General features: G+C 38.1%; 1 protein-coding gene across 5 annotated transcripts in view; it reads left to right on the forward strand.

Moving 5' to 3' along the window:
• Positions 1–13,093, forward strand: part of Iws1 (IWS1 homolog (S. cerevisiae)) — a 42,044-nt gene that overhangs the window by 13,143 nt on the left and 15,808 nt on the right. For 4 of the 5 annotated variants that reach the window (XR_263010.1, XM_005397606.1, XM_005397608.1 and 1 more), the window contains exons 3-7: positions 3,264–4,410; positions 5,612–5,801; positions 6,337–6,394; positions 11,140–11,237; positions 12,309–12,459. Coding sequence is in view for 4 of the 5 variants with exons in the window: in XM_005397606.1 (XP_005397663.1) it covers positions 3,264–4,410; positions 5,612–5,801; positions 6,337–6,394; positions 11,140–11,237; positions 12,309–12,459 (1,644 nt within the window). In the remaining variant the exon portion in view is untranslated. The remainder of the gene's footprint in view (positions 1–3,263; positions 4,411–5,611; positions 5,802–6,336; positions 6,395–11,139; positions 11,238–12,308; positions 12,460–13,093) is intronic. The other variant, XM_005397607.1, reaches the window with a different exon arrangement.

Consider the following 13,093-nt stretch of genomic DNA (forward strand, 5'->3'; position numbering starts at 1 on the left):
TTCCAGGATCCTCAGTGCGCTCAGTTTTGCTGACAGTGGCAACCAGAGTGTGTCTTGCATTATTAAAAATTATATGCCATTTCAGTTGCACTTTTTTTTTTTTTTTTTGGTAGCAAAAATTGAACTCAGGACCTTGCACTTGCCAAGCAGGCACCATGCTGCTGAGGTATATCCCTGGTCCTCAGTTGCACTTTCTATTATATGGTGTACTTAATCTGACTTCTAAAAACTTGTATTCCAAATTTATAGTTTAATTGCCAAAACCAACCTGAAACTTTTGAATATTATAACTTTGAATTAACTGTATAATTTGTAACATACTTTTCTCAAATTCTGCGTCATTGGCCATTTATCCTCTAGCTTGAATCTGTTGACTTGCACTTTCTTGCTTTAGTGATTTCTGCCCAGCACATATCGTGTATACCCAGGCTCTTGTGAAACTCATTAAAGCTGATGGAAATCCATAAGTTTTACAATTGTTTTCATATGTAATGTCCTTGAACTTCTTGTTGTTTTGCAGTACATAGGTTATGTGTCAGGAAATCCAGGATAGAGGGTCATAGACGAAGGTCTAAGACCCTTATCCAGTGGTGGTATCTCTGTCCTTTGGGAGTGGCTTCCAGTGCTGGCTTCTGCTCTAGGTGTAACTGGTTGGATCACGTCTGATACTGCCTTGGCCAATTAGGTTATCTCTCCTAGAAATTGAAAAGTGAGAGTCATGTTATTGATGGTATTCTAGTGAAAAGATCTGGAGTTCCCTTTTCTAAGTTCTCTAAGCTGCTTGGGTTCTTTCTGGACTATTAGTCATTCATCTCACTTTGGTTCTGAAGAGTGTTCTTGTTTCTGGACCAGAGATGGTTACTGTTTGCAGCTAAGATAAGTTGACTCATACATGAACAAGTTATGTGATGCATGTGTCATTAAAGACTTTCCATAGGCCAGTTTGCACTTTCCATTTCACTGTCTTTTTTTTTGTTTTGTTTTTTTGTTTTGGCTTTTTTTTTTTTTTTTTTTCCGGTACTGGGAATCAAACTCAAGACCTTGTGCTTGCCAGGCAGGCGCTGTGCCACTGAGCTAAATCCCCAGCCCCCCATTTCACTTTCTGTGGTTCCTGTACCCATCATCCTAGTTAACTGTGTAGTCCTCACAACCGGGCTACCTGTTGCCTTCATACCCTTATAACTTGTTTTCATAAACACATTCATTTTCTATAGGTTTTAAAAATGCTATATGTATACGTTCGTAATAGTATATACTATATCACTGTATCAGTGGGTTTATGATGTGTTTGCCTGGTTTCTCATTAGACAGTAGCTCCTTAGGGTCAGACACTGAGAAACATACTCAGCCTTGATTGCTAGTCCCTTGCACACAGTAGACATTAAACAAATGCTTACTGAATTAGTTATTCCTCAGTTTGTGTTATTCGTACTTAACTCCTTTATTATCCATTCAGTAAATGCTTTATTGTGAATGTATGTGGCTTGAGGCCATTCTGTGCTCTAGAGATACCTCAGGGAAGAAAAACCCAGTACTACCCGTATTCTTAGAGTTTACATTCAAGGTAATTTTTTTTTCTTTTTGGTGGGGCGGTGGGGTACTGGGAATCAAACTCAGGACCTAATGCTTGCCAGGCAGACGCTGCACCACTGAGCTAAATCCCTGGCCCCTCTAGATAAATTTTTATCTACATTCTTTTAAGTTAGGAAATATGGCTAAAGTAAACTTTAGGGAGTATATGGATTATTGTATTATACTGGCAAGATTCTGTATTTTCCCTCCTATGCTGATATCACATTTAATAGCTAAATGCCACTTTCACTAGGATAGTAGCTGTGTGGCAGGAAATCTAGTACCATGCTGAGTACTCAGTGAGAACTCAAGAAAAATGCCCCTGGGAATTTTGAAATGTTTATGATTTTGGTGAGTTCATATTTCAGTTAATTTATATAGCAATTAATGTTTCTTTGACATGCCATGTTGTTGTGCTAATAAAATATTAAAAACTTGAACTTTTGGCTTTGTAGGCTTGCTTATACTGACTTTAAAGCTGTAAATACAGCATACTTAGTCTTTATATGAGCCTAGGGAAATTGAAGAATCAATTTTGTGACACCACTTGGAGGTATTTTTCTTGTCACTGAATTCTCTCATCACTTAACTGTTCATAGATAGCATGCTGGTGGGCATACATGTTATTAAAGACTCTTAATGCTTGAAAATTGATCTGTGGCAAGTCCATATATTCAGCCGTATATTCTCAAGAAATATTTGGCTGCATAGATTTTTAAGAAGGAACATTGAAACACAGAAATACTTTCTTTTTAAATCAGAGTATTATTGAAAGTAGAGATTCTAGAGATTTTCTAAATCCTAAAATACTTGGTATTAGTATTTTGGTATGTTTTATTTTATGTATCTTTTCTGTATTTTTCTATAGTTTGTGCCCTAGAGCATGTTTTCTTTGTTTGTTTGTTTGTTTGTTTTTTGTGTTTTTTCCGGTACCAGGCATCGAACTCACTACCTTGTGCTTGCCAGGCAAGCGCTGTGCCGCTGAGCTAAATCCCCAGGCCCTAGAGCATGTTTTCAAAGTAGTTATTTCAGGTTACATTATGGGCTAGTTAGATTACTCATGTTCTCCCTAAAACTAAGCTTTTGTTCCAGAAGTGCAAGGTGTGTAACTGTGACTGTGCTGAACCTGTTTTCTTACCTGAGAAGTAATGTTGTGAGGAATAAATGACCATAAGAGAGCGCAAAATATTATGAGTGCTTAATGAGTGCTTAGAAAATGGTGACTCCTCCTTTCCTTGTTTGGGTCTCATGGGAGAACATGTGTTATTTGACCCATTAAATACAATTAAGTCTTATGATCTTTTTCCCTAATATAAAACAAGAATGCTTATATGTAACAGAACTTTGTTATATGTTTGCCTATACTAATCTGAAAAATAGTTAGGTTTTGGGGAATTAGAAGTAGAATTGGAAGTTAGGGTTTCTTTCTTTCCTTTTTTTAAAAATCTAGCTCTTCAGAATTAACCTGCTTTACAGATCTGTTTCAGTTACCTTTCTCCCTTTGGAGGTCCTGTACCATGGTATGCCATTCCACAGACTGGCCTCTAAGGTGGCTGTTTCTATATAAATAGAGGATAAGAATTACACATTTAAGTGTATATATGTTCATACATCTAAAGAATTGTTGAAAATTTTAAACATTTAACTATCAAGTTTGTTTTGCATGGCCAAGGTTTTCTTTTTTTTTCCAGAATGAACATAGTGATCCAGAGGATGGGCTCACCAAAAGACACCATGTGATGGACTCTGAAAATGATGAGCCCTCAAACCTTCACGCTAGTGACTCTGAGAGTGAGGAGCTTCACAGGCGCAAGGACAGTGACTCGGAGTCTGAGGAGCGGGCAGAGCCTCCTGTGAGTGATTCTGAAAACGAGGATGCCAATCAGCATGGGAGCGACTCAGAGAGCGAGGAGACCCAGAAGGTTCCTGGGAGCGACTCTGAAAATGAGGAGCCCCTTAATGGGCATGCAAGTGACTCTGAGAACGAAGAGGTTCAGAAGCACGCTGCCAGTGACTCGGAGACAGAAGAGCTCCAGAAGAGTCCTGCCAGTGACTCCGAGCCCGAGGGTGCTCTGAGACCTCGCGGGACTGACTCTGAGAGTGAGGAGCCCCTGCAGCACCAGGCCAGCGACTCGGAAAATGAAGAGCCTCCAAAGCCACACATGAGTGATTCAGAAAGTGAGGAGCTTCCTAAGCCTCGGGTCAGTGACTCAGAAAGTGAGGATCCCCCGAGGCACCAGGCCAGTGACTCAGAAAATGAGGAGCTCCCCAAACCCCGGGTCAGTGACTCAGAGAGTGAGGACCCCCCAAGGCACCGGGCCAGTGACTCAGAAAATGAAGGGCTCCTCAAGCCCCGAATTAGTGACTCTGAAAGTGAGGACCCCCCAAGGCACCAGGCCAGTGATTCGGAAAATGAGGAGCTCCCCAAGCCTCAAATTAGTGACTCGGAAAGTGAGGATCCCCCAAGGCAGCAAGCCAGTGACTCAGAAAATGAGGAGCTCCCCAAGCCCCGCGTCAGTGACTCTGAGAATGAGGAGCCTCGGAAGGGACCTGCTAGTGACTCTGAAGCTGAGGACACCGCCACCCTCAAACAGAAGCCACAGTCAGACGACGACAGTGACGGGGAGAATAAGGGAGGGGACCCGGAAGTTCAGAATGACTCCTTTCATTCAGATAGCCATACAGCCAAAAACCAGTTTCACAGTTCTGACAGCGAGGACGAAGCACCTAAAAGGCCAAAAGTGGACAGTGATGAAGATGAAGAAAAGGGCGAGGAAGCAAAAGTAGCAAAGCGGAAAGCTGCTGTGCTTTCCGATAGTGAAGATGAAGAAAGAGCCTGTAAGGAATTCTGTTGGGTAGCTCTCCTTATTGCCTAAGCTTTTAGCTATGAAAGACTATGCCGTCCTTTTCCGTTACTTTAGAGCCGTATTATTCAACTTGATACTCTATTCCTGCTTCTCATAGGCTGAACTTAATATTAAACACCCTTTGACTTATTCTGGCAGTGTCTGTTAACTTGTACTGTGCGAAGTGATAAGCCAGACCACAAGTCAGTAGGCGTGTAAGACTTCACCAGAAAGGGTAATGTTTCAAAGAAACACGTTCACGTGAAAACCCCTGACTATATCAAGAGTTGCCTATGGGTCTCTGTAATGGCTGGCTCAGTACGTCCCCGCCAAATAGAAACTGAGCCTCTGTGGCTATTTCTATATGTTTATTAAACACTGTTGGGTACACAAATACAGGGATATTTGGGAGAGATTGTATTTAGAGGCTCTGTGTCTCTGGAGAGTGTTACAATCTGGGCTACCTGGGACCCCATTTTCACAGGTGGTAATTTTACTTGATTACTTTCTTGTGAAACTTAACCTCTTTGGAAAAGACATTCCCTAATAACTTGGCAGTTACAGTAGTAGAAAGTTAAAAGAATGTCACACAGACTGCCAATTTACCAAGAAAGGTGAGGAATGTCGAACTGACAAGCAATAATGAAGAACTGAATATTCCTAGAAAAGAATATCCCGTCTCTGTTCTTTTTGGTTTTTTTGAGTCAGACTTCAAGGCAGTTTAGGCTGGCCTCAACTCATGACCACCCAGGCTGGTCTCAGGTTCATGGCAGTCCTTCTGTATTATTATTTGTAATATTGGGCAGTGTGAGAAAGATGCCAGTTGCTAATCTTAAAAGGAGATGCCAGCTTTGTATTGATTTCTTCATCTTTTGGCTATTTTTTTACTAAGCAAAATAACATATTTTGTAAGATGACTCTGAATGTGAGATACTGGGGAATTTGTTTCTGTTTTTGTAGTAGTGGGGGCTGAATATAGGCTCTTGGGCATACCAAGCAAGTGCTTTACCACTGAGCTACACTCACTGCTAGTTCTTTCCTCTTTTATTTATTTTCACTTTTCTTTTTAACCATGTGTTAGGCACTTTTTTGTTTTCTTTAGTGTCACATACTGACATCTGAGAGCATCCATTGTGGTTAGTGGGAGAATGACCATAGCAAAGTAAGATTAATGATGATCTCTTCTTCAAAAGCAGCAAAGAAGAATCGTATTGTCTCTGATGCTGATGACTCTGATAGTGACATTGTGTCAGACAAGTCAAGCAAAAGAGAGAAGACTGTAGCATCTGACAGTGAAGAAGAAGCAGGGAAAGAATTGTCTGATAAGAAAAACGAAGAGAAGGATCTATTTGGGAGTGATAGTGAGTCAGGCAATGAAGAAGAGTAAGTGACTGTATCATGTGACTTTCGTCACACTATAAATTGTGTTGTGAAATTTTTGCACTTGTATTAAGATACCATGGTGAGATATTGCCTAATTTCATGACTTTGGAAATTAGGATTTTAGTTCCTGAGCTGCCTGTACGCATACTATATAGCATGGATGGTCCCAAAAATAATATAGTAAATGAAGGAAGCAAAGAACACAGTGACATGATTGTGCTTATGTAAAGTTTTTAGAACAGTTTTAGAACAAAACTAACCTGTGATGATTGAAATCAGAGAACTGGTTGCTTCCAGGAGATTGGTGTTGGGGGCCTGACCAGAAGGGTATAAAGGGAGCTTTTCTGGTGAGATGGGAATATTTTGCATCTTGGTAGGGGTGCTGGTTACATGAATATACATTCTTAAAGCCCATTAAGTGGACACTTAAGATAGGCACATTTTACTATGCATAAATTATACTTCATTTTAAAAAATGATTTCTATGTAAATGGAAGAAAGCAGAGTAATGCTTTTATATTTGTTTCCTGTCTAGAAATCTTATTGCAGACATATTTGGAGAATCTGGTGATGAAGAAGAAGAAGAATTTACAGTAAGTATGATGGAAATATTTTGTTAAAGCTTTTAAAGCTTTTTTTCTGTTTTATGGTAGTTCTTTGATACACTATTACAGTAAGTAGGAATAAACAACTGTGATATATTCAGGAGAAGAAAATGATTCAGAAGTGAAATACAAAGATATAAAGGGAAAGTAACAGTTGAGCTAATGGGTGCAGGAATACATTAAGAGACAAAGACACTATGCTAAAAGTAGAGTCACAGTAGTTGTAGAGCGTCCACTGTTAACAATTGCTGGCCAAATATTTTATTTTATTTTATTATTTTTTTGTTTTTGTTTTTCTTCCGGTATCAGGAATCGAACTCACAACCTTGCACTTGCCAGGCAGGCGCTTTGCTGCTGAGCTAAATCCCCAGCCCCCAAGCCAAGTATTTTAGATTAAATAGACAACTAGAAAAATATTTGGAAATCTGCTCATTACCTAAGGCACAAAGTAGCAAGGAATTACTAAGGCAGCAGTTAGAAATCTAAAATGGTAACTGAACATTTGGGACTGCTGCTTCTTTGGGAGTGTTTTCCTGCTGCAGAGCTCTTTATAGTTTTGACAGCCTCAGGCCGTAGGGACAGAATTTAAAGTTCAAGGCCTGGGGAGGTTAGAAGACCCTGAAAATCCCATGCTCTAGCGTGGGACTTCAAAGAGCAGCACCAAAACAGCCTTTGCTCAGGTTTTAGGCCAATTTGAGGTCATCTAGAAGTCTGGCAAACCTTAGCTCAGAAAGCAGATTATGATTCAAGTTTTTGATATATACAGTATAGTTTTCAGTGAAAGATAAAAGGGAACAGTAATAACTGAAGACAATAAAAATAGACTCAGGAGCTCTTAATACAGAAATTTCGGACTGTTCAAAGTAAGAAAGAAAAACATTTCACCAGAACAAAGCATTTTTGAAAGGATAAGATAGATCTGGGAAAGAACCAAGTAAAAGTTTCAGAACTGTAAAGATATAATAGCTAAAATTAAAAATTCAACACATGAGTTTAACAGAAGACTTACTTGAAAAGCAAATTGGTAAACTGCAAGATAAGTTACAAGGAAATATCTAGAATTAAAAATTGAGATATATTATGGAAAATGTAAAAGAAGATTGAAGACATAGATAGTTCATGAGAAAGTTTAACATAACCAATTGAAGTACCAGTGGAGAAGGAAAAACGCATAATAGCAGAAGCAATATTTACAGAAATAATACATAAAACCATATATTATGGAATTCCTACTAATTGCATGCAGGGTAGATATGGTAAAAAGAAGTCTGTGCCTAAAAGCATTATAATAAAACTGCAGTAGATCAAAGAAAATGAGAAAGTCTTAAAAGTAACAACTGGAAAAAAGAATTACATGAAGAGAAGCAACAACCAGCTGAGTGAGGTGGTGGAAGCCTGTAATTCCAGCTTTTGGGAGGAATTGAGGCAGGAAGATCCCAATCTGAGTCCCACCTGGGCAATTTACAGAAGACCCTGTTCTCAAAATTAAAAAGGGGTGGGGATATAGCATGTACTATGGTAGCACATCCCTGGCCTCAGTCCCCAGTACAGTGGATGAATGAAGTCTAGCAACAGCTAGACTAATAGCCAACTAATAGCCAACTAGACTAATAGCCAACTTTTCAGCAGAAACAGTAGAATCCAATAGCTGTAAAGTTAAAGATTTGTTATTCCAGCAGAAGTACTTCTCAAGAATAAGTGTGAAATAAGGAGAGGATGAATTAACAGTGTACCAGCTAAGGGCAGTTGGGGCTGGGCATTTAGCTCAGCAGCATGGCGCGTGCCTGGCAAGCGCAAGGTTGTGAGTTCGACTCCCGGTACCGGAAAAACAACAACAACAACAAAAAAAAAAAAACTAAGGGCAGTACCTGAAGAAGGTGGGACATATGGCAAGGAAGAAAAATGAACAAAAGCATGTGAATGAGTCACAGTATTAACTATAGAAAACAAATTTATGTCTGGTGTAATTTAAAACATGACAGCAATAATAAGTTGCGAATATATATGAAACTGCAGAGTTCACAGATCTTTGCAAATGAACAGAAATATACACTAGCAGACAAGTTATGATGCGTGCTTTAACAAGTTGAGATGCCTTGTCATCTAAGCAACCACTGACTAATGTAATGATACAAGTAACTTCCACACAAACAGGGAAAATAATGGAATAATAAAAGTTAATCAGTCCAAAAGGATGCAGGAAAAGAGAAAACAAATGTAGATGAGGGAGCACTTATGAAATAGCACATAGTGAAGGCACAGATTTATAATTTGTTCTTTGATAATATCACATGAATAAAACATAAGTATATTAAATACTCTAAGTAAAGGACAAAGATGATCAAGACAGGATTTTTACAACCAATTAGATTTCAGGAGATTCGTCTCACATGAAGAAAGCTGAAAATAAAAGAATAAGATGCTCAATATCAACACTTAGCAAAAGAAAATAAATAGAGGTGTATTAATTCAGAAATGGAGACTTAAGGCAGAAAGCATTGCTTGAGATAAAGAGGATCACTCTATTGATGATTTTAAAATCCTATACCCTTGATAGTATGGCTTTAAATGCATACAAAACTACAAAGAAAAATGGGCAAAGCCATGAACAAAGAGGAATGTAGCTAACAGAATGAACAGTCCAAAAAGCCACAGAAAATTTTTCTGTGCATGACTTGGATATGGACTCTTCGACAGTTGTGCAAGTTAAAAGATCTCTCATTTGTTTGCTTGCTCCACCCCTTGTTTGGTACTAGGGATAAACTCAGGACCTTGTACCTGCTGGGCAAGTGCTGTCACTGAACTACATCCCCAGCCCACTTTTTCCCTTCCTTTCGCCCCTCTCTTCCCCTCCCTTCTCTGTTTTTTGAAACAGGATCTTGCTTTGTAGCTCAGGCTGGCCTTGAACTCAGTATGTAATTCAGTCTGGCCTGAACTTGTGGCAGTCCTCCTGCTTTAGCCTCCCAAGTGCTGATATTACAGGTGTGTGCCACCATGCCCAGTTCTTTTCTCTTTCTTTATGGAACCTTTTGATGAACAAAATATTGGCCTATCCCCAAGATAATGAAGATGTTCTAACAGATTGTCTTCTAGAAAGTTATTTTTACTCAGGAGGCTGAGGCAGGAGAATTGCTGCAAGTTTGAGGCCATCCTGTGCACAAAGTGAGTTCAAAGCCAGCCTGAAGTGCATAGTGAAACCCTGTCTTTTTATCTTTCATATCTGTACAGTCTACCTAGAATTGGTTTGGTTTTTCTCTGCGATTTGAAGTAGAAGTTAAAATCACCACATAAACACTCCCAGTTTGGAATACCTGGTTGATCTAGCACAATTCATTGAAATATTCTTTCCTACTACTCAGTGGTTCCATCTCTGATATAAATAGTTACGTGTTTTCCATATTGTTTCTGTACCATCTTCTCAGTTCTGTTAGTCTCTATCCTTGCACTGTTAGCACATTGTTAGTATAATTAATTGGTTGTGTCCTCCAATCCTGTTCATCAGCATTGCTTTGGCTTTTCTTGGTTCTTTGCATTTCCATATACATTTTAAACTAACTTTTTCCAAAAAGTAGGAAGTATAGAAAATATTTTCCGAATCCAGTGCAATGAAACTAAAAATAACAATTAATAAAACACTCTTGCCACTTTGAAATTTGAAGACTGGTTAAAACAGTTCTTGGGTCAAAAAAGAAATCCAGTTTGTTTACTAAGGTAAAAATGCAGGTAGATGAATTTAGAATTTAATTCAAAATAATAGAAAAATAACAAAGCTAAGGAAAGATAGTAAGGAACAATTCCTTTAATAAATCTTTGAAAGACTGTGTGCCACAGGCATTGGCTACTGCCTTCTGTAGCTCACTGTCGGTTAAGCACCACATAACAAGAGTAAGATGTATTTATCTAGTTTGGAGAGTTAGCATCAACTTGCTGTAGTTTTAGTTCACTGAGAAAAACAACATAGTAAGGTGAACCATTGAGAAGGCCTCTTAAAGTAAGAGTTAACAAAAATGAGAAGCTGTACAAAAAAGATTGGCCATTTTGTTTACATAAGAATGGAAAATGGAATTCATAGAGAAAGAATTACAAATAGCTTCTTACACATGAGAGAAAGCCACAGTTTAGTCATAATAAAAGAATGAAATGAAAATAAAACCATACTGAAATGCCTTGGTTTTTGGTCTGGAGATTGGTGGATATCAATGTTTGATAACCTGCTGTAGTGATCAGAAGGAAGGAAACATAAACTCACATTTTGCTAGAAGGACGGACAATTGGTATAACATCCATGGAAAACAGTCTGCCAGATATGTCTAAGAATTTCAGATACATGTAACAGTGTCAGTAGGGAAATGTGTTAAGCAAATTATTGTCGCAGCCCTTCTGGTGAAATAACCCAAAGCCTTAAAAACAATGAGGATATTTCATGCTAGTATGGATTGATGTCCACATTTCTTGGAAAGTGCAGAGCAATGTCCCATACCCTCTGTGAATAATATGCTGCTATTCATATACTAAAAGTGTGTGTGTGTGTGTAGAAATATTTATATAAACAGACCTTCTAGTAGGAGATAAGGAAACTAGTAACACTAGTGGCTAGGGAGGGAGTTTTTACTACATCCTTTTTGATACTTTTTAAATTTTTGTTCTTTGTAAATATGTTGCAAAATGCTAAAGTAGCTTACCAAAGAAAAGTCTATAAGGGGGCTGTAATAATTGACAAACTCTGTCTTTAGGGTTTTAATCAAGAAGATTTGGAAGAAGAAAAAGGTGAAATACAGGTGAAAGAAGTAGAAGATTCGGATTCTGATGATAACATTAAGAGAGGCAAACAGTAAGTTCTGAGATTTGCTTGTTTTTTGAGGAATTTATTTAAAGGAAGCTAAATAAATGAAAGTAGAGACTATTAAACTTCTTTTCATTTTGATTTTTTTTTTTTTTTTTTGTACCAGGAATTGAATTCAGGACCTTGCACTTGCCAGGCAGGCTTTGATTTCTAACTTTCGGATAAAATCTCTTCAATTTTTCTCCCTCTACCTTCCCTGTATATGCTATTGTCAGTGAATTATTTACTGTTATTTGCCTCTGCTCAGCTCTCCTAATTTGTGGTGTTATGTAACACAATGGCTCACCAAGCAACTCCTCTGAAAAAAACAACTTTAAAAATATTTTTGTTTTAGCCAGGGATATAGCTCAGTGGAACAGTGCCTGCCTGGCAAGTGTGGGTTCGTGAGTTCGATTCCTGGTTCCAAAAAAAATGTATATATATTTGTTTTAGAGAAAGCTGATTTGGGACATAACGAAGTAATTCTAAAGTCTTAAAACACAATACATGATTGTATTTTACTCATATATTCTAGAATTAAGCTGAGTGAGTATGGCAGTACAGTGCTTAGAAATTTAAATTTATGCCAGTAGTGTCAGAGGGCCACCTTTCTTTTAAGTATGACTGATAAAAGCTGTAAAAGTCTGAAGTTCTTAATAAACCTACAGATTTTTGTCTTTTATCCCAGTCCTGTCCTGAGTTGTGCTCTTACCATGAAAAAGCAGTTTATTTTTTCTACTTAAGCAGTATAAGATAGAAACATACAGATATATTAACACCTATTCCAGAAAAAGGCAGTGCATCTAAAGCTGATTGAGAACTTGAAATGTTTCTTCTCAAAGCTGATAGATACAAGTGTGAAGTAGTTTATTTAATTGTAAGGCTGTTAGTGATTAATGTATAACACTTGAGGGAGAGCACGAGGTGGACATAGATCTACAGGCAGCTATTTAATAGCAAGTTATAAGTACTTGCACTTTTAAAAAGCAGCACCTCATTAGAGTTAGGCAGTTTGGTGTTCTTGTGATCAGTGTGTGATTAAAAAACTTGGATGTCACTTAATTTTACGTTACTGCTTAGTATGGACTTCCTGTCGGATTTTGAGATGATGTTGCAGCGGAAAAAAAGCCTGAGTGGCAAGCGTAGACGGAATCGCGACGGTGGCACCTTTATTAGTGATGCTGATGATGTTGTTAGCGCCATGATTGTCAAGATGAACGAAGCTGCTGAGGTGAGATTGGTCACTTCCAGGCTGACCTCTTCTTTCTCCCTCTGTAATTGTCAGATGGCTTTTTAAAAGGAATGCTTAGTCCTTACTTAAACTACATGAAAAATGTTTTGCTTTTTTGTGATAGAACATTTACTGCTCCACACATTTTTGAGAATGGAATTAATTTTATTGCATCGTTTTACTGACTAGAACAGCAGATTTATAGTCAATATAAGTATAAAAATAACTGAATTCTTACAAATAATACTTTGCTGCTACAGTTCTGAATAATTAGTGGAGGCTGCAATTAAACATGCTTACAGCAGATTTAACACAATTAACCAGTGACCAAGGTTTACAAAAAGAAATTCAGGACAGTGTGAAAACTTAAAAAGTAATGTGTGTTACGTTTAACCTTAAATCCAGCAGTGCAAATATTAACAAAACTCACAGCAACTCATGATGAAATGATCATTTTCTTTTTAGAACTGGCTTAGATAGTACAGAAAGCTGAGTGAGTTGGATCAGTTTCCTAAACAAACTGAATCCTTCACATCTCGGCCCTATCCCATCATTCTTCCCCAAGGTATCTTTTCTTTTCTTTTTTCTTTTTTCTCTCCTCTCCTCTCCTCTCCTCTCCTCTCCTCTCCTCTCC

Source organism: Chinchilla lanigera, unplaced genomic scaffold (genome assembly GCF_000276665.1).
Source record: "Chinchilla lanigera isolate Chin_1 unplaced genomic scaffold, ChiLan1.0 scaffold00058, whole genome shotgun sequence".
Taxonomy (NCBI): Eukaryota; Metazoa; Chordata; class Mammalia; order Rodentia; family Chinchillidae; genus Chinchilla; species Chinchilla lanigera.